The sequence below is a fragment of the Astatotilapia calliptera genome, chromosome 22 (genome assembly GCF_900246225.1).
Source record: "Astatotilapia calliptera chromosome 22, fAstCal1.2, whole genome shotgun sequence".
Taxonomy (NCBI): Eukaryota; Metazoa; Chordata; class Actinopteri; order Cichliformes; family Cichlidae; genus Astatotilapia; species Astatotilapia calliptera.
Genome location: NC_039322.1, coordinates 8354678 through 8381684, shown reverse-complemented (window position 1 = coordinate 8381684; position 27007 = coordinate 8354678). Strand labels below are relative to the sequence as shown.

The 27007-nt window shown below is 42.2% G+C and overlaps 2 protein-coding genes across 2 annotated transcripts in view; one reads left to right on the top strand and one right to left on the bottom strand.

Moving 5' to 3' along the window:
* Window positions 1–1725: 1725 nt before the first annotated feature.
* LOC113014961 (cyclin-dependent kinase 5 activator 1) lies at window positions 1726–8875 on the top strand. The gene is made up of 2 exons (XM_026156844.1): window positions 1726–2250; window positions 2925–8875. Exon 2 carries the CDS (start codon window positions 3061–3063, stop codon window positions 4051–4053), a length of 993 nt encoding a protein of 330 aa, XP_026012629.1. The 5' UTR covers window positions 1726–2250; window positions 2925–3060; the 3' UTR covers window positions 4054–8875.
* A 10456-nt stretch (window positions 8876–19331) lies between these two features.
* myo1g (myosin IG) overlaps window positions 19332–27007 on the bottom strand; it is a 69398-nt gene continuing 61722 nt past the window's right edge. Inside the window, exon 22 of the mRNA XM_026156789.1 lies at window positions 19332–20644. Within this exon, the coding sequence (XP_026012574.1) occupies window positions 20482–20644 (163 nt within the window). The 3' untranslated portion in view covers window positions 19332–20481. The remainder of the gene's footprint in view (window positions 20645–27007) is intronic.

The window sequence follows — 27007 nt, the reverse complement described above, 5'->3', positions numbered from 1 at the left end:
ATAAAAGGAAGCAGTAAAACAAGTTAATAAGGCATTAGTTCTGCAGTTGTAACTATTAGGAAGTTGGTAATAAGACTCAATGGGATTTTACAAAATCTAAAAACAATACTTATTCAAGATTTCTAAAGCTTTAGTAAATTATATCTTTGTTCTAGTTTAATACTCGCAAGCACTAAAAAAAACCCATTTGGTTTCACTGCACGTGGCTTCATGACAAAGATAGACAAAAACTGTACAAGTTATTCTGCACGTGACTTCGTTTCCTCACACATAGATCCAAACAGTAGAAGAACAGAAGATATTTTATCATCCTTCCTTCCAAACAATATATCTGATCCTCTTATGAGCAACAGCTCAGGCTGACAAATGACCCGCAATACAGGATGGACACATGAAGACGGTTGCATAATACCAGCAGACCTGCCTCCACGTGAGGGAGGCTTACTCACTGTAACCCACAGTAAACCCTCGCAGGTATAGGTTACTCACTGTCATTTCATCATCATCGTCTGATATTTCATTTTCTCTGTGATTTGATTTGTGTCCAAAGGGTTATTCATTTGAGGAATGTCACGAAAAAGATTATCATGACCAGCAGGAATCGCACTGCAGCAGAAACAAGGCAGAAAAATACAATAAAAATAGTAAACAGGAGCAAAGGCTTCAGGGATGTGCTTCGTGTGCAGTTTCATATATCTGTGAGGAGGACATTTAATCTAACGATTTTGCCTTAATGTTCCTATAAATCAACACCAACCGATAATTTTAGGCCCCCTCTTCCTCCTGTACTTGACACTTTTCTCCAGGCTTCTGGGAGACTATTATACAACTTCATTCAAGTCATTACACCTTTATTGGCCCGAATGCATTCTGCACCATTTGCGGTTTATGTAGCTGAGAGCGTTTATTAGACAATCCCATCATTCAGCAGGTGAAGTGTTGCTTTGCGCAGAGTTGGCAACAACATTTGTGCAAATGTTGCTTTACAAACAAATAATACTACAGCTGCTCCTGCACTGCCACATAGACCAATAAAGTAGCACTTGCCTTACTGTGCTGCTGTTTCTCTGCAATTTAGCTTCATCACAAATTTCAGATATCTTGAACACACAAATTCAACCTGAGAAAGAAGGTTTAAGCTTGTGTCAAAGCGCAGCATCACTGATAAAAATCAGGACATATAATTAAAGCCTCCAGATGAGCTACTTAATGTGTTGAATATGTTATCTCAAAAAGTTTTAAATATTTTTAGTTTACAGCGGCCTAAATGTTAATACCCATAATTTTTTAATTAAGTATTTTATCCGTATAGTTTAAAAAAATATTATTTATTGTACTTATTTAATTTCTGCATCATTTCGTAAATTGCACAGTAGGTTATTTTATGTTTCTTGAATTGTTATATTTTAACGTCACCGTCACTTGTATTTATTTTAATAATTATAACTTCTATGACTTATACTATAGCCTGTTTTCTGATATAAACATGTATTTTTTGCGCAGATACTATAAAAAACACATATTTAAGCAATCGGATGCATTGTGCTGCTGATGAATCTTGATTATGTGTGTGTGTGTGTGTGTGTGTGTGTGTGTGTGTGTGTGTGTGTGTGTGTGTGTGCGCGCGCGCGCGCGGCCGTCGAGCGCTGTTAGGAGGAGTCTGTGTCGGAGGGGGGCGGTGTGTGCCGAGCCGCTCCGTGAGCTCACTGGCTGCTCTGTCTCTAATGTGTGAGAGTCCTCTTAGAGGTCTGGCCACCGCGACCGACGTTTGGTCATTAGGTGACTGAAGCTCGCAGTGTGCGGACACTCCAGCACCGCCTTCAGTCCGACCCCGGGACCGGGAGAAGTCAGACAGAGGAGACTTTACGCACAGCTCTGCTGAGGAGATGGAATGCATTGAAAGGACTCCGACTCTGTGAAAGTTTGGGTTTTTCTCGTGGAAAAGCAAATTACAGACAATTAATCGGAATGCAGTCACGCTTCACATTCGCCTTCTTTTGAGGTGCAGCAGAGGATGACACCTGCACCACACTTGGCATCTTTGAATAGTAGGTCAAAGCTTCTGCGAGAGTGACTTTCTGCCTCTCATTCTGCACTCAGATCACAGTCCCGCTCGCTCTGGTCCTTGGTTATTTTCTGCAGCTGCAGAATCAGTGCATGTGTTGCGCTCCTATAGCCTATGTCTTCATCTTTGCGGCAGGAACGCACAAGCGGGCAATCATCTCGTACCTGGACTGCGTGTAAACGCAGGTGAGCTGCTCTGAGGACAGTCATGTACATTTCTGGTTCTGCTGTCACATTTTTCATCTCTTTGAACCAAAGAGAAGGTTTAAAGCAAGGAATAGCCAGATGTAGCTCTGTAAACAGCCTGAAGTGCATTCTGTGCTCACTGTGCTATATATTCACCATGTTGGTTCAAGCATTTGCTGATTAAGAGAGGAATCCCTTTAATAGTTTAAAATCCAGGAATCTGGAGGGAGATTAAATTAGACTGGTGGTTAACCCCTTATAGACCAGTTTATCCTGTGAGCTTTTTGCCCTTAAGGGTTGAAACAAATGGTGTTAATCCACATTGACTAAATATGTTAAACGTTAAATAAGCGTTGCACCAGCAGTTTCAATTAGCTCCCCAGAGATGTTTAGTCTCAGTGAATTTTTATCCCAAAATGGTTTAATTACTGCAAAAATTCATGATGTTTACCCAACATTTCCAGGATGTTGGAGGCGCTTTTGGGATCTCCTCTGAAATTCAATGCACAGTTGAGTCCTTTTTTGGCTGCACAAGATGAGTTTAAAGAGGTTACAGTCAGCCACCGGGTCATTTGGCAGTAGATGATGTGTTTGTGGGATTAGTTGGCTTTGTTTACGTTCGTTCTACTTTGCATTAGATTAAACTCTTTCCTTTTTTTGTCTCTGTCATTCAGCACTCTCTGACATGCCTGCACTACTCACCTCTTCATGAGATCACACCTCCTAGATATTTAGAATAAAAGAAAAGGAAAAACTTCCTCCTCATCACCAGTGAGGCAGTATAATCTGTGAAGCACTGACTGACTCACCATGGGCACTGTACTATCATTATCACCCAGCTCTCGCAAATCAGGCTACTATGACAACCGTCCCGGCTCTCTCAGCCACTACCCGAGCCTCAGCAGCCGCTCCCTCAACAGCCAAAAAGACCGCGGGCTAAAGAGGGGCCAGTCCATCTTCCTCCCAGCACTCACATGGAAGAGACTTGTGGCCTCTACAAAGAAGAAGGGCAACTCGAAGAAAGGCTCTGGTGGCCCGGTGGCCCTCGGGGATCCTCTGAATAACAACAACAACATTAACATCTACCAGAAGGATCCCGTGCTGCACCTCAACCGTGAGAATGTGAAGAAGTCGCTGTCATGTGCCAACCTGTCCAGCTACGAGGGCCCAGCCGGTCTGGGTCTGGGGCTCGGCTACGGACTGGGGATGGGTCAGGGACATGGATATGGCTACACCAAATCCCAGCAACTTTCCTCTGTGAAAAAAGTCCCCCAGGGCACGGTGACCTCGTCTCCGAAGCGCGTCATCGTCCAGGCCTCCACCAGCGAGCTCCTCCGCTGTTTGGGGGAGTTCCTGTGCTGTCGCTGCTACCGCCTGAAGCATCTGTCTCCGGCCGATCCGGTGCTCTGGCTGCGGGCTGTGGACCGCTCGCTGCTGCTGCAGGGCTGGCAGGACCAGGCCTTCGTTACTCCGGCCAACGTGGTCTTCGTCTACATGCTGTGCCGAGACGTAGTGGATGGTGATCTAGTGGCGTCGGAGCACGAGCTGCAGGCCATCCTGCTCACCTGCCTCTACCTGTCCTACTCCTACATGGGCAATGAGATCTCATACCCTCTTAAGCCCTTCCTGGTAGAGGCGGGCAAGGAGGCCTTCTGGGACCGCTGCCTCGCCATCATCGACGCCACAAGCTCCAAGATGCTGCGCATCAATGCAGACCCGCACTTTTTCACACAAGTATTTGCTGAACTCAAGAGCGAAGGAGGCTGCGGCCCTCAGGATTATAGCCGGGTGCTTGATCGGTGAGCACCCATCCTCGCTGACCACATGCCTTTGTGTACACTCATGCACTCGTACACACACACACACACACACACACACACACACACACACACACACACACACACACACACACACACACATAATTGTCATGCAGATTGCTCCACCCCTTTTTCTTCTATGAAGGCCTATCTTAAAAGAATTACACAGAAGTATTGAATCATTGCATTTGTGCTTGTTGCCATTGTCCCATCCGTCCACAGATAACTGGTTGAGTGGGGCTTACAGCTGTTTGTGAGTTTACTTTAACCATTTGGTCCACCTGCTCCCTTCCGTGTCTGGTCCCAGTCGTCCCAGCTACTCCTCTGTATCTGCACAGCCTCACCTTAACATTATCAATCTGTATGCACAAGGCAAGGAGATGCCATCACCTTACGCAAAGCACGTTTTTTTTCCCAATAGTGACAGAAGAGAAAATAGGGCTCAGACAACATAGTCCACATGAAAATTTCATGGATAATACAAAGCAACATCTTGACATCCTCCGCCGTCTCAAGTGCCCGCGGTTCAGACTGATGGGAACAGCTGAGACGTCCATGTTTGCTCAGTAAAACAAAACGAACAGGCAGTGTGTTTTTGTGGAGCCTTTTGAGGGAACACTTGCTGTTTGTTTTTCCCTTCACTCACTCAAACCTGCCAGCGGCTCTTCCGTGTGTTAAAGTCTCATTTAACCCTGAGGAGGAAGCCGAACATGCGTTTACCGTGGGCATGTTTGGTGCGAGCGCATGCATGGCTGTGCGCGCAGGCATCGTGCGCTGGACGGCAGCCAAGGTCATCAGCTGTTTACCCCATCCTTTGTTCCCTGCATCTTGTTGACAGGGCACCCACAGCCGTGGTATTAATGAGATTAGCCGATTACTGCTGCCCCTCCCCTACGTCAACCTCTCCCCCTTCTTGTCCGGTCGGCAGCCCTGCAGACCTTCAGTGGCTAATCCAGCCCAGGCAGGACTGGGCAGGACTATAGACACACACACATTAAAATACTTTGCTGTGTGTGCTTTATTCTCCGTGCTGCGTGAATGTGTGGCACACGTGTGCAGCTTGGGGTCCGAGGTGGAGGCAGCAAATCTTTCCAGAGGCCATCCAGGCAGAAATGACAGACGAAAGGCGTTTGTTATTGCTGCTTCTGAATTTGTCCCACTTTCTCATCCCTCACCTGCGCATCCTCATCTGCCATCAACAGGCTCTCAGGAACTGGGAGTTCATTTCTCTCATGTTCCTCCCTCCGCTCGACTATTCCCTTGAATGAAGCCATTGGCATTTGTGCTTCAGTGGCTTTAATCCCTGGTCCTCGTGTGTTTTACTGTGCATGTCAGTGATGGGTCACAGATGAGCTCCAAGTTCATTGTTTTTAGATTTTAAGGGCTTATCAACTGCATTTGAACCACTGTAGTCATAAGAAGATTTGGTTCTACAGTAATTTATATTTGGTGGCTTTTTATTTTTTTTCTGGGAGCTCTCTCTTCTTTCACATGCATGCAGGGGAAGCCAGAGGAAGGGAGAGCAGCTGCAAGACCCAGCTGAGAACAGAGCAGGCATCAGCGGCAGCAGACGTGATATTTATTAAGTCAGACACAGCATGGAAGGACGAGCTGGGGTGGAAGTGGGTTGCAAAGTGACTTGCCCTATATGAGATAGAAAGTTGGCTCTGTAGAAGGGTAACGGCTGAGCAATCAGCTGATCTGGGCTTGCGTTAAAATCAGCCAATCTGCCAAGATTGCGGCTGAGCTTGACTTCATGGCCGCCGTGAACTAGAGCTACGTCTTGTAATGCTGACAGCACAATAAAAGCTCGATTAAAGCCCAAATGTTCAAATTTTCAGAAAAACGCTTGACGTATGGATTCTTTTAGATTTTTTAATCAAGGTTGATAAACTCACATATTTAAAGGGTTTGGGGGAGAAAAATGAAGAGGCTTCCCAACTTATTTTGGGCTTATGCTCCTTTAAAAATTATATGTGTGTCTGTGACTCATCGCTGATGCGTATGTCTAATTGTAAAACGTGTTTTTAAAAGAAAAATGTAAGTCATTTACATAAAGAAGGTAAATGTTTGTGGAAAAAAAGATATCTTTTTGTTCTCCTCCTCTTTTAATCACTTCAAGATCCTTCAGAGTCTTTCCTGTAACCCTTATTTTGGGTTCTTGAGGGGGTTTATGATGAATTTGAACCAAGAAGCTGTTTAAAACATAAAAATTTCTTATTGTGTGAAGTGGAAATGCCTTAATCTTATTGTAGCAGGGCATCTGGAGGTTTTGGTGCTCCACCTCCCTTCTCCACGTGGCAATCACTTTGGTGTGATGCTTCGCTATATTCTCGGCCACAAGGTCGTACGATACACAAGCATCTTCTAATCCTGCAGCCCAATCAAACAGATAGAGGGAACCCAGGATGAAAACATGGAGAAATAAGCAAACAATTCCCCTCGAGTGAAGCCTTCAAGCCCAGCTCTGACAAAGTGAAGGCTGCCCCACCGCCTACTCCAGCTCATCCAAGCTTACTGGAGTTGAGCCTCCCTGCTCTCCTGAGGGGTCTCGCATGAGCTCACGCCAGCCTGAGAGGAGCGACTGTGGTGAGTCACGCTCGGAGAGTCGAGTAGTGAAACATCGCTTTCTCTACAGCGTTGACCAGCAGCCATTTTGGACTTGTAGGTCAGCGCAGCTCTCTCTGCGGCCTGGTTTCGTCTCTAACAAGGACACTTGTGTCTTAACTCACCCCCTCCTGCCTCTCCCCTCCCTACACACACTCAGCTGTTGTTCCCTGCCTGTTTCATTAGATTTGACACCCCGCACCCGCCAGCCATTGTCAGGACGAGGAAGGGCAGAATGGGCCAGTTTGTTGGCACCGGCTTGGTTTGTGTTTGCGTGTGCATGCAGGTCAAAGTTAAGGGCAACATCTGCTTCCACCATGCAGCTCGTGCAGACCTGGGTGATAATTAAATCATCTCATTGACATCAGCAAGAAATGAGGAGTAGAGGAGCACATCGCGACCCTTTTCTTTTAATGAAAAAGGCCTTTTTCTTACACGTGGCCTATTCTTCACTCTCTGTAGCAGCACAGACACAGCACAGAACCACGATTATATCAGCCTGATCGTTAGAATTTGACCCTAAACAAAAAGGCAACACCTCCCCCGCCCCTTTTTTCAGCACATCTGTCCAATCAGTCGGCAGCTGGACTGTATAGCTGTTCCTTAACTAACTCGCTTTTTAGCTGGAACTGTAATTCTGTTTTATCCAATCAAAACCCCCCGATATGCGTCCCGAGCGGATTCTTGCTTCTGACTGACGGCGGACACACGATGCCTGTGATTTAACCGTGATAAAACAGTGCAGTTTGGACCTCGCTCTGTAGATGGGACCTCCGTCTGGGACTTTGGCAACTGAGAGTTGCAGAATATTTCAGGTGGCTCTTTGCAGGAGGCTTTGGCTGTTTGTGAACAATGTTACAAAAGACTTAAAAGATAAGTCTGGTATTGTTCTTTATTTTTCTTACTGTCAACAAGCATCAGACTGGGTTTTTACGCTTTCAGACTTGTCTGCAAGCTGGTTCTGACTGAAGACGGGACGTGAATGTATACTTTTATTTTATGAAAAAGGGGTGGGCACTTTAGTTTATAGGAAACATCAATGACACAGGAGGAAATTAGTTGGGGAATTTACAGCTGCAGGGTTCGAGTTAGAAAAACTACAGTGCCTATGTTCATTAAATTAAGCAGCATGTGTTTGTGTTTAAGCTGCTGCGTATCAATAATTATTTGATCTGTTGACACTAAGAAATCTGGAAAGTACATCACTGCTTATCCTTTAAGCTGCCACAGCTCTGTGAGCTGTGTTATTTCAGTGCTGCTGTAGGTTGGTGTGTCATTTCAATGGCACGCCTTAGACTGATGATGTAAATACGAGGATGTGTAACAAAAAGAGCTGTTAAGAATGAAAAAATGAACAAAAACAAATAGTGTTGCTGTGTAGTAGCATGCATGCCAGCCAGGTAGTTTAGATATTTTTCTTTCTTTTTTTTTTACTTCTGCTTTTGTTGGATATGTGTGATGTTTTAAATGAATTTCTATGGTAATTTAAAACTGGATCTCATTGGTTACAGGAAACACGATGTCGTCAGTATTAAAGTCTCTCATGGCTGCAGGTGTAACGATCAACATTATGGTCTGCTCATGTTCAGAAACACTAGAGACATTTAACGAAACAGAAAAGCTCGTTTTTCGAAAGTCCTGAAAGATCAAAGCGTGTCACGTGACTCACTCTCACACCAGGCTTCATTTGTCACTTCGCTAAGTTAGATGTGGTCATCTGGAGTCTTTTTTAAAACCCGAGCTCGCCCCTGTCTTGTTGCTAAATTCGTAAAGAACTGATCGAGTTAGAGGCTTTTCTCATCGATGCACCAGCTGGTGACACAAAGGCGTCCATTGTGCGTGCAGCAGTCGTCGCAGGCGGCTCCGGCTCGGCCTGCGTCCTCTGATGCAAAACAACACGTTAAAATTTCACCACAACTTCACTTTATTTCTGCGTCTTTTCCTGTGCCAGGAGTGGACAGATGTTAGTCCAGAGATAAATATGTAACTGTCCAGTCCATTTCCTCCTCCACCGCTGCTGCTGCTCCTGAGTTTCCATGGTTACTTTCCTCAGACATCTTTTATAACTGTCGCACCGAGATGAAGCAGCACCTCGAGCGACTTTTGTAAAGCCACTCAAGTGTGCGTCTCTCTAAAAGTGAAAATACTGTTGATGGGGAAAACTTGAAGAAAAACAAATGTGACTGTTTCATTTTTTTTTCTTTTTTTTGTTGTTTATTTCCTTTTTCATGATGATGACGATGATGATGTTTACTATATTGATTATTTAATAAAGTATTGAGCTGAAATCCAAACCTGCTGCTTCCCATTTTCCACTTAAATAAACTGCCTTTGTCCTCCACACAGCACATGATGATATATTCTCTGCATTCAATCCAGCTAACTTAAGGCTGGCTGTAAATTCATGTGGGACATAAGAAAAAAACTTAATGCACAGACACACAATGGCGCTGCGCTGCAGATGGCCTTTTGGCTTCCTGTCAGTGAGGGCTGGGCTCCATCTGAGCATTTCTCTGCACTCAGTTGCCACCCTTTCCTCTGTTACCACAGGTGGAATTGCTGTGATGTGAAGCTGCCTCTGCTCTCCTCCGAGTGCGATGAGAAGATTTTTATACGACATGAAAGAACAAAGTTGGTGCTGCAGAGCTGAGACGGCTTTGTTCTGCAAGCGTACATGAGTTTAAAATGAGAAACGCAGAGAGGAAAGCAGGTTTTGTGTTGCTGATTTAGTAGCTGTGGTCAGCAGAGCGTCTGCCTCGGGCTGCCTTCACACACACACACACACACGCACGTATGCACACACACACATGCACGTATGCACACACACACACACACACACACACACACACACACACACACCGATATCTCTACATCTTAGCTGCTTCTCTTCCCACAACTTTGCATTTTTCTAAAAAATTTTCTTAAAATTTTGATTCAGAAACTACAACATTTATTTCTTGTTACGTTTACATTACTTTAAAAGAAAAGGACACCTTCGAATTGGTGCACTGTTACTAGCTAATAATAATAGTTACATAAATGAACCGCATACATGAACTTTATATGTAGAATATTCTCCAATAGCTCCAACATATTCGAACTGGCACAAAATCACAGCACTGAGGGAAAAAACAATCATAGGCATCGTCCGCTCAATGTTATTGTTAAAGGTAATATTGAATCAGATACCCTAGCAGAAGCCATTAAAGACGTTTTAATGGCTGGCTCAGTAATAAATTGAGCTGAAGTTTTAGACTGTTTTGCTTTCTAACATTTAACTGAGCCATCGTTAGCCTGTTCTAGGCCTCAGTCACACAGGCTAAGAGTTTAGTTGCCAAACCTTTGGCAGTCGCAGGTCAATAGGGAAAAATGCACGTTCCCTCAATAGCTGGTGAGCGGATTGTTGTTTCTTGGTGATGGTTGCTGCACCAAAAACCCCTGTGTGATTGTTTTGGTTGCTCGAAGAATGCTTCCATCGCCTGGAGTTTGCAGCGAAGACTACCAAGTGATAGTGAAACTTAAAACAGTGCGATTAAGATCAGAAACGGTAAGACTCGTGTTGTTCTCTGAGGCTCGCTGGACATGGGAGCTCAGTCTTTAACGTATTCTACAGATGTGTGGTGAAGGATTCCTCTGCTTCTGCATCACTGTGTGGCATGGCAGAAAATAAGTCTTTGCTGACGATCGGTCCAACACCACCACCATCAACTCCAGCAGATGCAGGAAAAGTGTCTTCTGCATCTTGAAAGACCTTACTCACCCAGCACACACACTGTTTGTTTCACTTCCCTCAGGCAGGAGGCCGTGGAGCATCAAAGCAGGACCCCCAGACTGAGGAAGACCTTCTTCCCTGAGGCTGTAAGACTGCTGACCTCGGGTGGTGCTCTGTAGTCTGCTGCTACAAGCTAAAGATGACAGGCATGAGAAACCACTTGAGTCTTCACACTAGTCACTGCACTTTCTTTGAAACTTGTAAACTGTCACACTGTCATTTTATTATTGATAGTTAATTCACGTGGCTATGATGCTTCTTTGGTCCCAAATAAAAGCCAAGAAGGTTAAAAATATAATAGAAATTTATGCAAAAAAGAAATGCAGCTTTTAAGGCCTTTACACACTGGAAGCGTCCGTGTGATTATTTTGTGCAATAAAACATTTTTCAGACTCACCAATCCTAAATGCAACCCTCCACACCGACCAAGTAATTTCCTTGGATGAGTTTATTTAGTTATTTTTTCAAACCAATTTTTCAGATCCGAATAAATAGATCTGACCAGTCAGACCACAGCATTTGGCAACAATACACCCATAGCTCAAAACACGCACTGGTACTGAACATACAATGATATGAAAATAGTGAAATAACACTAGTTTATGTCAAACGCTCGGTGTAATGGCCTTTTCTTTGATCTCCTCACTGTGTGACTGATTAGACAAGCTGGCATCTCTCATGCAAACTACAGGCAATCGGGTAGCGACTGGAGAGGTTTCTGGCACAGCACCGTAACCTTGTGACTAATTTCACCTAGCAACTGCCGGAAACCACTCCCCAACCTGTTGGTAGAACACACATTTCTCCATAGCAACGGGTGGTAACCAAGGAGTTGCAGACCAGACTCTAAGCCTTTGTGACTGAGGTCTTTCCTTTGCTATTCCTTTTACAGTGAGTCCAAACGTCTGCCATGAAAATAAAACCCTACATTTTTTTACTTTAAAGCTTTTAAATGTCCCAGAGGAGACGTTTGCTAACAGGTGGCTAAATGAGAGTGGCACCGTTATGGCGTGTTTAATCCACGTTCTTACTTTTTACCAAAGCTAGAAATGGTTAAGTGCTTCTTAACAAACACATGGGTTTTCCTTTTAAATGCATATATTTAGCTTTTGTCATGTAACAGCTGTTCTCCATCTAACTATGACTGAGAAATGAGTTTTCGGTGAAAGAAGCTTACTTGGCGCGGCACTATGTCACCCTGTCGATGATACTAGAAAATGATTATTTAAATGTCATTTATTATCTCTTCACAATGCGAGGGTGAGAGGGCAGTCGGGGAAAACTACACAGCGGTGGTCAGTGGCCGGCACGGGGGACCCCTCATAGGGCAAAGAGGTGAGGGAGGTGAGGCCTGGGGTGCTTTAATAAGAAAAAAAGGAAGAAGACAGATGAGACGAGATGGAGAGGATTCGCTGCAGATGGCTGCCGCGGCCTGACCGAGTCCTTTCCAGCTTTCTCCTGTCCTCGGAGGACACAAATCACCAGCTCTCTGCCTCCCGGTGTCACTCTTCTATAGAGCCTCTGAGCTCCCTGGGGCTTTTCAAAGCCTCGGCTGCTGTTCACTGACTTTTATCGGTCCTCTGGGAACCAACATGCACCAAAACCCTGCTGCCATTCTTCCCATAGATGGTCTCCAAAGACATTATCTGTCCGAGCTGTGATGCACTTTTCTGCCTCAGTCCCTGCTTTAAGTACATATTTAAAAAAGAAAACATGTTCAGGTGTTAATACGAAGAGCAAAACAGTTGCTTTCCAAACTGTATATTCAGCATATTCAGCTATTGGCAAGCAAGGGCAAGGAGCATATTACTGGGTAATTAGGTCACATTAGTGTGTGGTGGTCATAATAATAAAACCCTGTTTACAAGAACAAGCATATCCTCTGTGGCGGCTATATCAGTTATGTCTACTCTACACTAATGTTAGACACAGGGGTCATTTTCAACGCTCAATGCCGTGTTCACGTCATAGTGTAATTACCAATTTACCACTTATAAACAGCACTGGCGTCAACACTAATTAATACTGAATGGGGAGGCTGTTTGTTTAGTGTTTAAATAAGCCAACCGACTCATTATTTCCTGCTAATGGTCAAATGGACAAAATGACATGAAACAGTTCTGGTGCACATGTAGGACTAGGACTAACTGGCACTAGATTGCAGTACGAGAACAGAACATCCTTTATTTCCAAGCCTTCTGCACATACCATGAACTACCGAGGGACATCTTTTGCCCTTGACTGTTAGCTTTAGAGTAGCTATCCATATATAAGGCAGCTTGCTTTGAGTGGGCACTCAAAGTGCTTTTTACTCAAAGCCTCATTCACCCAATTACACACACATTCATATACTTTTTTGTATACCTAACTGCCTCGTCTAAGGATGCAATCACAGGCGACTTGAGGTTCATTATCTTGCCCAAGGATATGTCGACATGTAAACTGGAGTAGTTAGAGAATCATTCCACCGACCTTTCCCTGTACCTTCTGAGCCACAGCCACCCTAACTTAATCAATGCAAGCCTGTGATCCGCTCTCACTGGGAATTCCTCAATCATGGGAAATAACTGTAATCTCAAATCCCACTGGATTCCTACTGTAGAATGGAAATTCTTTTGTGTCCATTAAAATGATCAGAGTGGCTGTTCTTCTAGGTGTTGCAATAAAGTTTGAAGTCCAGACATCCATAAAAAAATAGGATATATGAGGTTTAGAGGCAGGAATAGAAATTGGCAGTAAGTGTTCTGACTTAAATAAACAAAACAACCCCCCAGAACAGCGCTGCTATTACTTTGGATGAATGAAGATGGAAAAGGAAATAGCAGTGACATTTGGAGGTTAGCAAAGCGGAGCTAGTTGATGTAAAATCACCGTGTGGCATGCTATAGCGCTACGGTTAAGCTAATATAAACACATTAGCAGACCTAGAATGGCTAAACTGCTTTCAGTGCAAGGTCCATGGTGCAACCAAGAGAACATCTGCAATGACCCCATCCACAAGACGAGGTTAGTCATTAATGCTACAGTCACAACAGCAGTCAGAGCCAAAATTATTGCGACTTTGTGCAACAAATTCCATCGTATTTGCACTGTTGGTGACTTCTAGAATATTTTTTAACTGGATTAGATGACAAATAAGACTGACTGTGTGGTAGTATGTGTCCAAAAAGTATGTACATCACTTCTGTTAAATATAACGTTTGTCCTCTGGTAAAATTCTGAGGCTAGACCTTACTTGGAGCCAGTTTGATGCACCTTCTCTCCTTATGTCCCAGAGCGGGATGAAGCGCTTATCCAGTAAAATTCTAGTCTGTTACTTTGGATTCCACTTTTATCCAAACACGGCACCTTCGAAACCAGAGGGTGACATCATGGTTGCCATGTCCGTATTTTATATACAGTATGTGAACTGCCTTTATACTGCGTATTATCAACAAGCACACCACTTAAAGTTGCTTTGTCTGCTTTGACCACGTATTTTTCAGTTTGAGACATGTCAGTCTCAATACAAAGAGTACTAAAAATAAAGCTTTGCACTGCAGACATGACCCTGTCTGGTGATGTTCAACACGAACACCTGCTTCTTCACTATCGATGCACCATTCAAGAAAGTCAGTGTAAGAAAAAAAAGCAACAGTTTAAGAAGAAGATTTTCTTCATATTGAACCTTTGCAAGCTACCCAAACAACATAAAATGTGACTCTTTTTCCCTGTGTTTGGTCGCTGTGGTTTATCAAACGTTTCCTGATTAGTAAGCATTTGGGCTGATGGCATGCTGGCTCAGAGCGAGCCAAAGTAAAAACCAATCTCCCCCCTCATGTTACTGTAATCTGCAGCATGTGACCTCCTCTGACGGAGGGATGCTGGAAAACCTGCAGGGCTCACCAAACCAGTGGCTGCTCTGCACTGAGAGGATTTAAGGGGAAAAAACACAGAAGCTCTGGGACACGTTATATTCCCACTGGTAAATCCTCTCCAACTCATTACCAAATCCTCACTGCAGGGCTGCTAAGCTCTAAAGAGAGACGGACCAGGTGCCAGTCTTTTTGTAATGGAATTGCACGGCGGTTTAAGTGATTGCATCAACAATTGCCACCCCTGATAAATTAGATTAGACGTAGAAGAATCCTGTTTGCACACTGTTGCTGTAAGAAACTGAGAAACTTCATGATAATCCAAAGCAAGCATCAGATGAAACGCTGTTAGCGTCGATCTACATTCTAACCACATGGCTGATTGCAGTATTGCGTTTGTGCCAGCGAGATTGGGTTTTATTCACAGCGAGGAGAGATGTGATTGGAGCTGTCAGAAAGGAAAATGACTGCAAAAATGATGCCGAAGAAAAGCTTGGCAGCAGCAGCTGTGACTGTGATGGGGAAACAATTGAGAAAATAACTGTTGCATTTGTGCTAATGGAAAAGATGCCATTAAGCTAAACCCATCAAAAAGCAGGGGAAGCACTATGAATTTCAACTCTGCTTTTGTGAAAAAGATGTTGATTTGGTGAGGCAAAAATATGATCTGATAATTAATTGTTCATCTGTTCTGAAAACGTGTTTGCATGGATCGAAGACGCACGCGAAACACACTCAATAATCGGAGATGGAGAGGCTTCAAATGCTGCTCTAACACGTAATTGATAAATCTCTGCTTTTACATGAATGATTAAAGGATTACACACAAACAAATGCAGCATATAATCTCTGTTTTCTAACATACAGCCGCCTCCAGCGAGTGATTGGTGGAGCTGTAACTGGGAGAAGAGCTGTGGTTTTCATCCACGGGAGCGACAGCAGATTAACACAGAAACTCTGGAGGCCTTCGTTTGGCGCCGAAACACAGAGCTTTCACAGTAACACGCATGAGTCTGAGGCTCACGCTGAGGCGCTGCTCGTGGCATCTTGGTAAACAAATCTCGGTCAGTTGCCTGATCTTCCCTCTGCAGCTGTAGAGACCTTGGGATTCTCTCATTTTCTGAGACTCAAAGTCGAAATTAGATTTACAATTAACTTTGTTTTGCTACTAAGTGCAATTTGCTGTGAAAATAGCAGCATGAGGGCAGAGGGCTGAGGTGTGCCGACGGCCGTGATTTCTGCTGCATGCTTACTTTAATTTTTCTTTGATTATTGAGATCTCAATATAACGAGACGCGAAAGAAGAAGCTGCTGACTTCGGTCACCTAGTTAATAAAACCTGAGGGTCAAAAGTTCACAAGAGGTTCAGAGAAGAAACCAAAAAGACTCACTCATCACTCATTGAAGTGCTAAACACATTAATAAATAAATAATAATGATCCAGTGAAGTAATGTAGTATAATACTTACTTTTACTTTGGGCATTTTAAGCATATTTTGATGCTAAACTTTTCTTACGTAGGATAATGACTTTTATTTAACAACCTAAATGATTCTTTCACTACTTTTCATGTAATCTGTATTATGGCACATGAAAGTGAAAATCATGCCTTGTGTTTTGTACAATATTTATTTGATTTGTTTTTATTTATTCCACTGAGAAATGGGCACTGAGCAAAACCACCTCGTAATAAAACTACACAAAAAGTTGCACCGTCTTGAAGGTGTGTTGCTTCAGATAGCAGCGAGGCATGAAAAACAATCCAATTCCCCCAGTGTAACAAAGTCTTCAGTCAGGTAGGAACATGGCATTTTTTTTGTCAGTTCCTTGAAGCATCATCTAAATTAACTTTAATTTCACTCGTCACAGGGAAGTAAAAACTGCATGTATAAAATTACCAGACAAAAACTAATTTAAATCAGTTTTAAAAAGCAGGTTTTTGCCCTCTAGAAGATATGCCTCTTCCATCTTTATTGTTTCCATGCCCCATGAACTTCTCTCTCTATACAGCATTTTATGACACCACCAGATATTTTATCTTTACAAGGCCTGAGTTATTAGTCGCTTTATTTAGCTGTTTTATTCTTTAGAACTTCTCACATACCTGTAGCTCCCATTTCCCAGAGGAAGATTATGTGTTTTAAACTTCCTCTGGATCGTTCACACGTTAATGTCACGTTGCAGTCATGCGAGAGTCATTACAGCTGCAAGAATAAAGGTGTGAATTGGCATCAAACCTCCTGAGACAGGATGTCAAGACAGCCTTGTAGTCCCAGCACCACTTTGAAGTGAAGAGAAAAAAAACAAGCAAGCTTTCGACTTTTTGATGTTTCACATTCACTAGCTGTTTAATTTGCAGTGTTCCCTAAATACACTTTAACAGTGCATTATTTATTTTTCGCTTAGTGATAGCTGAGCAGTGTGATCTGTTAACGTTTTTGGAAACAAGTTTGAAAGGCTCTTTCCACACATGAGGTCCAAACAGTTTGAACAGAATTAGGCTGGGATGTTTCCCACAGGTGTCCTCACTCACACGTGCCACACAGGACTGGACAGGAAACGGTCCAGTTCAAACTATTCAAAATACTCCCCGTCTCTTGAGCTTATTTGATGTCTGCGAGTCTGCTTGGGTCCCAGTGGCGTAAATCTCATCATCGGCTACTGGCTGTTATCTTTATATGTTGCGTACCCTGAAAGCAGTTACATTGCTTTTCTGAGCTTCTGAGACAATGATGTGGGCAACAAATCATTGTCATTTATTTTATAAAGAACTCAGAAGCTTAAACACGGATTTAAATCAGAGGAAAGACATGCTTTTTCCAACTTCCACCCAGTATTCAGAAGGTGTGAACATCCTGGTCCAGCATCACGGACGATTTTGGTGACTTTGGTGTAACTTACAGAGCTACAATATTTTCTCCTTCCACATTATGCAGATCCTACTCATGAAAAATACACACACACACATCTGTACTCTCAGAGTATTATGTAGCACTGAGATTTGGGGAATCACAGCAGGGTGTGCGTCAAAGAGCAGGAGTCACGGCGAGGGCAGGACATCACCGAGTCGCACTAACAGGTCACCGTGGAGACAGATAAAAACTGGCAGCACATCAGAGAATTAAGATCTCAGACTGTGAACAGAGACACGCACATATTTGCTCAGAGGGGGAAAAAACTACAAGTGGAGCAGTAACCGTATTTAAAACCTCACTAAAAGAAAGTGGAAGTTTTGTTGTGTTTGAAATGAAGCTTTTGCAATAAAACACTAAATCTAATTTTCCACATTAAAGTCTGCTTGTCCTTCTTTGGAAACCTGCTGCTAATCTCGGCTAAAGGCTACATTAGCTGCTACTAGCATAACACACCCGAATCTGCAGTTGCATTGAGAATAAGGAATAATAAAGGAATAAAAAAGTCCAAGGCTGTTTTAAATCCACTCTATAGTGGGCATGTATAAAAGAGGGACACTGTTATGTTTGTGCATCCATCCATGCAGGAGGGCAGCAGTCAAAGCAGAGAAACCCAGATCTTCCTCTCCCCCCACCTCGTCTAGCTCATCTGAAGGGGATACCAAGGCATTCCCAAGCCAGCTGAGAGATATAATCCCTCCAGCATGCTCTGGGTCTTCCCCGGGGCAACTCCTGCTGGGATATGCTTGTAACATCTCTCCTAAGAGTACACCCGGGATGCATCTGTTCAAGGACCCAACACATGCGATGGTTGTGCTTACTGGTTTTCACTTTACTTATCAGTTGCACAGACAAAGACACAGTCAGTCCAGACCTCTGTCTCTCCCTTCTCCGCTCGTCTGTTCCTTCACTATGAAAAGAAACTGAGACCGCCATCAGTCCAGTCGCCACCACCTGTGGCCTCACCTGCCTCCTAGAGATGGGCAGACTGATCTAAACATCTATATCGATACCAACACTGGTAGTGGTATTTGATCGATGCTAGCGCTAGGACTGATAGGATGCTTTGTTTCTACCCTCTTAGTATGAAGCGTACTGAACTGTGTTAAACATTTTTTTCTTTGGAAAATTAAAAAACATACATCAGTTATAATCTGTGAAAAATGTGCAAACCTTTTTGTGCTGACTGTCATGTGAATTGTATTTATAGCCTGTAGCACATTTAAGCAACAGTGGCTGAGCCAAAGTGCTTTAGAGGCTGGCACAAAAAGAAATTGCTAACTGATGATGATTCATTTATAAATCATGTAACACAAGCTGCCTTTACAGGTTAAAAGTATTTGTATTGGTATCAGCACCACTGGCTGATTTTCATTTGAGTCAGAAAGGTAGAATGTTAAGTTATCAACCAACATCAAATTTAATTAGCATTGGCTGCAGGTATAAATTGTGTGTTGACTGGTAGTTTAAAAATCACCAGAATGTGAAACTGAAGCAGAGACTTCTTGGGTCATTTGTTAGTACAGTAAGCCACACAACATTTTTTTGGCTGATAATACATCTAAAATATCTCAAACAAAGTGGATAGGTCTGGTTCAGTCACAGACTGTTCGCCTTAATTGAGTTTAAAATGATCGGTTATGTAAAAAGCCCTCCGGGACTAAACAACAACAAACCCTGTTCAGTTGTTATAAGCATGTAAATCAGCTACAGAGACTGAAACCATGTTTGTAGCAGGCTGTAAACATGTTTATTCCTGCTGTAACATGGGAGTCTGTGGGGATTAACTCATATTTGGAGTTAGTCTTGAGTGGCCACCAGAGGAACTGTAGTTTATAGTCCTGGCTTTATTTTTTTACCACTTGTATTATGTAAGTATCAGTTCCTTCCACGGGACAGTTTGCATCAAACATTGAGACAACAAACTAAAGGACTAATAATGACAATTATGCAGCAATCTTTACTATTAAAGGATCATTTTCTTTAAGCATGTCCGTAAATCTGGTTCATACCAAATGGTTTATCTGTTCTTCAATTGTAAATATTCTGGGAAGAATTACACAAAAGAGCTCAAATTTATCTGCAGCTGCTGTTAGTTAGACCTGGAAAACACTCATGATTATTAATGTAAAAAAACATTTATTGTCACAATTATTGTTTCTACAAATCTCAAAACGTGAACAATGCAAAGGTAGCACGATTTTCAACGGCACTGTAGAAACACACAAGGTTCAATTTAATCACACGTTTCTTGTTTTCTATGATTGGTTAGCTTTAACCATGATAAACAAGCTGGGCTTCAGTTTAGTGCGGCTTCTCCTGAGACGACAAATTTACACTTTATTTAATGCCGTACTTTTATTTAAAGTTCTGTAAAAGACTCCAATAGAAGACGTTTGTATAAAAGCAGGTTTCATTGTGAGTTTGTTCACAATAAAAGAAACATATCTGGACAACCAGATAGCACAATAAATAAACAAGGAATGTTCAGTTTCATTCCTCAGAAATCATTTAAATGACCTCTCCAGTGCTGGTTTGTGTTTATCAGTCTAACTATCAGGAAAGGGGATGAGAGAGGAAGCAGCTCCTGCGTCACGGGGTCCAGTTTTCTGTGGACGCGGGCTCATAGCTGCCACTCAGAGGACGGATAGAAGCGTCTTTACTGATTCATTATGTTGCAGGGAAACCTTAAAGCCACTTAAGGCTGAACATTTTAATGGGTTTTAAATACTGCGTAAAGTCGACATTCACTCTGTTCATGTGGCAAAACATGAGAGAAACACTAACATACAGAGAACTTAAGTAAACATTGAATAATGAATTTTCCCCCACTGTCTTTTTTCTTTCCCCTTTTATTACTTCTGACATAATTATCTCAGTCTGCAGGCAGCGGTGTGTTACAACACAAAAACATGTCCATATTTATCATCATAAAAAGTGCTTTTTGTTTCTGTTTTTTCAATCATATCTTAAGAAAACATCTTTATATTTCATAAAAATACAAAAAAGCATAAACAGTACGATACATATAAATGTGTTATAAATGAATATAAAAGTATTTCAGCTTTCAGTTTCCTCTGCGTGCTGAAGAAAGCAGATTCTCCCAGAAAAAATGCTCAGATTACTACTTTAAAATCCTCATATACTGCAAAATTGTTTATATGTATTAAAAGAAATTCTTGCTAAAGTCCAGCTGGGATGTCTGTGGCTGATATTTTCTCCTTAGATGTCGATGAGGTGTAGCTGTTAATAGTTTGACTGGGGGACTGTTAGTTAGCGGGCACCAGCAGGATGAAACCGTCTTTACTCTTCTTGAAATCGGCGATGGTTTGACCGGCTTTGGTCTCCACCGAGATGTTCTTGGGCTTGCCTCGCATGTGAATCTCCAAACCTGAACGGCAAACCTTCACAGGAAACTGGACTTTTTTCACCCTGGAAGACAACAACGCAAACATTTGGGTTTCAATAACTTTGCCAGAACTGATACGTGATTAGCTGATGGTTATCATGGTTACAGGGACCAGGATCACTCATTAAACTGCTGGAATATTGATCTGGTCAGTTAAATAGCAGAAGATGTTCAGACACAATTGCTCAGTGGGAAAATTACAAGGAGGTTTAAAACATGTCCACATCCATCCATGTCCATATACGGGCCGTAGAAATCACTTTTATTGCCACTTATATATTATCTTGGATATTAGACGAAAATATGAAGCTGCTTTTGATTCACTTGGAGACAGACTTTTTGTTAAGCCTTTTTTGACTGAATTCCCAGATGCACAGATATAAAACTAACTTTGATCTTTATTTCATTTTTACCCAGACATTAAAATACAGGTCTACACAAGCTAAGATTCAAGAGTCCCAAACCTGCCCACTGGTGTGTGGGTTTTAGGAACATTGCATTAATTGCTGCTAATCCAAAATCTTGGGATACCAAAATTGCAGTCTGCTCCTCTTAGAAGTGTGTTTTGAATGTCTACCGCAACAAGACTACAACATTTCCAGAGCAAGTCACAAAGTAAAAAAAAGAAAAAAACCCAAAACTGAAGCATCACCACAAAATATTTGTTATTGATCACCTAACACCTGGCTGTTTGCTGAGTTCTCCTGATCAAAGCAGTATCCAGCCCCTCTGCTGACAGCTGGGGCATGAAAGTGTGCCCGGGCTCGCTCGGCTGCTGCACAGTCAGCTGAAGATGATCCACTGTGAAGTCGCTGCTTCCTCCTCGACCCCTGGGGATCCCGCAGCCTCAGCGTGGCTGCCTTGACCCCGCTGCTCCACCAAACACAAGCTGGCCCAGCACATGGCTGGATCTGTGCAGCATGCTTATAAAGACTCTAACACTGAATCCACCTACGTCATAGTCAGAGGCCCAGGGGAGTTTAAGGCTCAGACTCCTGCTTGTAAGAATGTTTCTCTTGCGAATGTATTCTCTCCTTCTCCAATCAGCAAACACTCTCAGTTTCAATTCAAGTTAATGGCTTTAAAAAAGAGATGAAAGGCAATATTTACATAATGACTATTTGTGGATGCCTCTGAATATTGGTAATGTGACTGATGATAAAGGCTGGCTTGTAAAGATAAGCCAACTTGGCAAGCTTGAGGTTAGTTTGGCAAGACAGACGAATGTGTTGTTTCAAAGTGTTTGTGTCATCTTCTCCCCAGACTGCATGGTCGTCTTCAAAAATTTGGCTGGAAATCATAAAGGATAAAGTCCCATTTTTGGGAAGATTGCATAATTATTGTTATGCAACAGTGCTGGCAATCGTTGGTGCAAATCTGAGGAGAAACACCTGAAATCTTAGAGTTTAAATATGCAGTTTATTATAGTGTTATATAAATATATAATGCTATGTAGATTAGTGGAATAGAGATAGGAATAGGGTGAACTGGATTATAAGTGTGCGGTAATGCTTTTGTTTTGGAAGTGCTAGGTTTTTGTGTGTGCATTGTGTTTTAACCCTTCACCAAACTCTGGGGACCTCCCATAAAGTCGGTTAAAAGTACAATAAAAAAATTATCCTGCATATTAAATATAATTTGAGGCTTTGCCCCCTGGCACTAGATTGCATATATTGCAATGTCCTGATCCAACATTGTTTGGACAAATATTTTTGCCTCCAATTAGGCTCAGGTTCATGAATACTCAAGTTTGTCTTTGACAAGCAAGAAAAATGTTTTTTTTTCTGGAAGTGGTATTTGCTGGAACTTTCAGTTTTACCTCATGTGTTTGAATTGTTTCAAAGCAAAGACAAGTCTGTATTGAACATTTAAAGATGATGATTAGCATTAAATACATTTAACTTTCATTTTCATGAAACTGGTTGTCAAGTTTTTACTATAGCTAACCAACATGATTAGACTAGCTTATTTGCTAGTTTAGCAAATGAATTGATTTGCTGAACTAGCAAAAAAGCTAGTTCAGCTAGCAAATAAGCTAGTTCAGCTAGCAAATAAGCTAGTTCAGCTAGCAAATAAGCTAGTTCAGCAAATTAATTTTCTAATTCATTTGTTATAAACTAATCATGAAGTTTTTGTTTAGCCTAGCTGATGGTATTCAGGTTTCTCATGTGATGTCAGAGGCGCATTGCGTGCATGTGTGTACTCCCTGATGGGTTGGTGAGTGGTTGCTGGTTGTCACTAGGCCAAATAATAAGAGTGCTTCACCAAAAACCTCCTTTTCCCTGTACTTTAATGTCTAGCAGATTGTCAAGGTTCTTCATGGTTTGCATGGAAGACAGCGGGTTGTCTGCAAACACATTTGCTAACTTCTAGTTGAACTAGAAAAAAAATTGCAATGGACAACATATGTCTTAGTGCTGTAGCCAAAATGTTAAAAAAGTGAAACTTTTGCTTTGAAGGTAAAAGGGCTTAATTTCCTGTATTAGCCGCTTATATTATAACATTTATAAGAGAAAATGAAGCACGGTCACTCTTTTATAACTAAAAAAAACTCATTAAACACATTGAGCTATCAGAGGTGTGATAGCTTAATGTAATAAACCATAACAGACAATTACAGAGAAATGCAGCCGCATTCTGAATAAAACAAAAAGATTATCCGGTGGAAAACCTCATATTTGGATCAGGTAATCAAATTGCTTAAAAATATGCTTCAAGTCAAGCAGTGGGGACATATTTCTTGAATTTTCTGACGGAAACTGAGATCTCTATTTTTAAAGTTGCAGATGCATTATTTGCTGTGCTCTTTCTAAAAGAGCTTGACCTCAGTCACTGCAATTTTCCAGAGCTGTGATGCTATTCATCATGAATCACCCCAACAGGTGTGGCCCTGCTGTTTTTTTCTCAGCCAAGCCAACCCTGCCTGGCTGAACCCCCAAACCAGCTGTCCAGCCCTGCTGGACTATGATAAACCTGACACAAAAACCCACTGACCTCCAGAGAGCTTTTTTAATTTGTGCACAATGCTGACCTCATCGTAGCACTACCAGAAGTGAAACCCAACTCCGGCAGCGCACATTGAGAAAAGCCTCTGGCTGCGCCTGAGGACAGTGGATGACAGGCTGCAGAGGCCTGTGAATTTTTCTGCTGCAGCAAGAGAATTTTGTTTTAAGGCTGAGATTGTCCACAATAACCAGACTGTCCTCCACCAATAGAAATCGGCCCAGATGTTGCTTGTGCAAACATTTAATGTTCACAAGCACTAGATGGGGAACCACCTTTAACTAGGAGGTCATTGGAGGACCTCACTTTGCAAATTCATTAAAAAAAAGAACAGATTAGCCATCTTTAAGTCTACATAACATGTTTTAGATAACGTACATAGCAGGGAAGACATTCTCTCAAGGTGCACAAGAGGATTAAAGAAGTAACTGCGGACTGGGACAGATAGAAGTCACTGACCGAGTGCACGATTTCTCAACACATTTCCATTTTTTTCCAACTTAAATGATGCTTTAAAGCTGCACAAAGCATGTTGTTACATTACAGCCAAACCTCCCAGGAAGCAGTTTGGGGTGGATGGATCGGTGTACAACCAAACCGTCAATGTCTGACACTGTGGTGTCCAGCCTGTGGCCTTTAACCAACAATTACCACGACCATGACCCTGCCCTAACCAAACTGTTTCATTTACCTACACCCACCCTTTAGACAACACCCTTATGAATGATTAGTTTGTTTTGATGTATTGTTTTTTGCAGTTATGGACTGCTGGATAGTTTTTTTAATATATTAAAGCTTCTCACAATAATTTTGTAGTTTTGAGTAATTCAGACTACAACTATTTAACAGTTGTTTTTTTAAAACAGACAAACTGCTCAGACAAACAATCCAGATTCTGGCCAAATTCTTGCACAAACCTGTTGCCCAGTAGCCAGAAATGCATCCTCATTCGCTCGGAAGTTTCTGGCATGTTTGAAAATATCACCACAAAATCACAGATGCTCTCCTATCAGCCCTGATTTATGAGAGCAGCAGTGAGCGAGAGTGAGAGTGAGAGGGGAGCTGTATTAAATGTAGCGGAAAATAAACAACATGGTGGCTTTAATTTGATTTGATTCGTTTTCTTGTGTAAGGTCGCATGAATATTGATTTCAGATGTTTCCAATCTTGTCTCACATCTATTAATGAGCAACAAAATGCCAACCCCCCCCCCAAGACAGAGACAGTTAAGTGGTTTGAGGAGCTCTTGTGGCCTGAGTTTACTTGGGTGAAGGTTTGATTCTTTTATTCTCTTTGAAAACCTTCAATATTAGATGTTAGCATTCTCTGTCTGTACTGTGCAGAAAATAAAAAGAAGGCCCAGAAATGCAGGTCGACCTTGACATAAAAGTGAACCTGTTGGGATTGGCTTTTTTTCTTATCTTCTGTTATATATAAGGTCTAAAAAGGCTGTTCAATTTAAACATGGCTAAAAGAGGCCAGCATGTTTATAAAAAAAAATGATTGCTAAGTTTCAGTTTTTTTCTATTCTTGGCTCTGTATGATGTCAATAAGAGCTGATGTATTTAATGTAATCATCTGTGAGCATCTTTACCTGCAGGAGGGGCAGTTAGTCAGAGGATAGTTAAATTATAGCTCTGTCAGTAGGATGACAACTTCCTTGCTACTAGGCTAAAGCGGCAGGTTGCCTGATGACTGCATTAAGTTTTTTTTTGCTTAGGGAAACTGATTGCAAGCTGCTGCAGTGACCACTTGGTTGTAAAGTGACTGCACAGGTCAACTGGTGGAAGACAACTGGTCTCCAAACAATCGTGCCCTGAATCAGACTGGCTGTAATCACTCTCCAAAAGACTGAGAAAGGTTTTCAAATCTTATTTATAAACCCAGGGAATACCAACACGATGCTATCAATCTGAGTCATACTGCACCAATAAGAAACACTCGTCTGTGCTGCGTCTCTTTAGGTGATTCAACTGGTTGCAGACTATTTGGGTTATATTTCTATATGATAACAAGATTAAAGACATTTCTGTTTATGATTGGACGGTTAAGACATATTATGACACACCCCATTGCATGTAATGTGTTGATGTTAGTGTGACTCAGTCTTATTGCCATTTTATCAGTGCACCAAACTCACTTTGAGGACAGGTCACATCTGGTCACCTTCTTCAACAAGACTGCAAGCTCACTGAACAAGGTCGCAGTAATTTTGTTTGGGCCACCGTCTCCAACCACTGTTTTCCAAATGTTCATACAGAGAGAAGCTAAAGCAGCTTGTCTCTGATAAACTGAGGTGCTGCACCAAGGCTTAGAATAAAGTAAATAAAGATAATTTTAACTTTGAGCTGTGGACAAGCTTCTCTATCACAGTCCACAAATAAAAAAATATGCAGCTGGTAATGAACAGAACCAGTCGTCTTTTGTTCTTTCCTCTCATGAAGAAGACTCACACCTCAGGTTGTTGTGAACGCTGTGTGGCTAAAACAGTCACCGTGATTGGAAAGCGTTAGCAGGGTTACACCTCCTGCTCTCACTGCCTATGACAGGAGGAGTGAAAAGCTGTTCAATAATAATAATAATTTTCCATCTATCTTTTTTTATATATACAATTTTTTCACATATTTTCAAACAAAGATGTAAAGATTCCCCTCTGCAAACTACCCATCGTAGTTGTCATTGTGATAGCTTATTTTATGAACATCTCCCCTTTGGTATTGAGTTCAAAATGTCCTCCATGGAAATCATAAAATCAGTGACACATATTAGGAGACAGTCTGTACGGGAGCAGTGGGATGTGGTATATAAACATGGTCCACAGGCTCCTGTCTGCAAAAACGTCCTCATGCTGCAGTCAAATAATTCATGGAGACGACGGTGCAGACAGAACTGGGACGAGCAGCAGCTCCTGGAGGAGCCCTTGGACCCTCCACTCCTCATCTCATCTCCCCTTTTTTCTGCCTCCTCCTCCTCCCCCTCTTCAGCTTTTTCTAGGATTTCTCCCTGTCATCCCCAATATGATGCTGGATGCTGATAATCCGATGTGAGTACATGCCTCTGGTGTCTCCATTATGGAGACTTACAGGCCATTTCATTTACAGCTGAGCTGCATGTGTGGTGAGGAATAGCCAGTGAGCCTGCTGAAACACAGGGCTTCTGATGCTGTGTGTGCCACTGTAGGAAAATCAGATCAACAACAACACTCCCATGCAGCATAGCTCAGAGGGAGTAATGTGCCAACACAGATAAAAGATGCTTCTAATGTCTTTTTACACAGTTTTCTTTAGAAACAGTTTGTCCTGCTGGAGGACACTGCTCAGTAAACTGAATATTTTATAATATTATCAGAAGCTTCTCTTCACTTTAAACAGAAAATGGGGATC

Excerpts from the sequence above, each read along its gene's own strand:
- LOC113014961 (XM_026156844.1), top strand. The coding sequence starts at position 3,061 with ATGGGCACTGTACTATCATTATCACCCAGCTCTCGCAAATCAGGCTAC.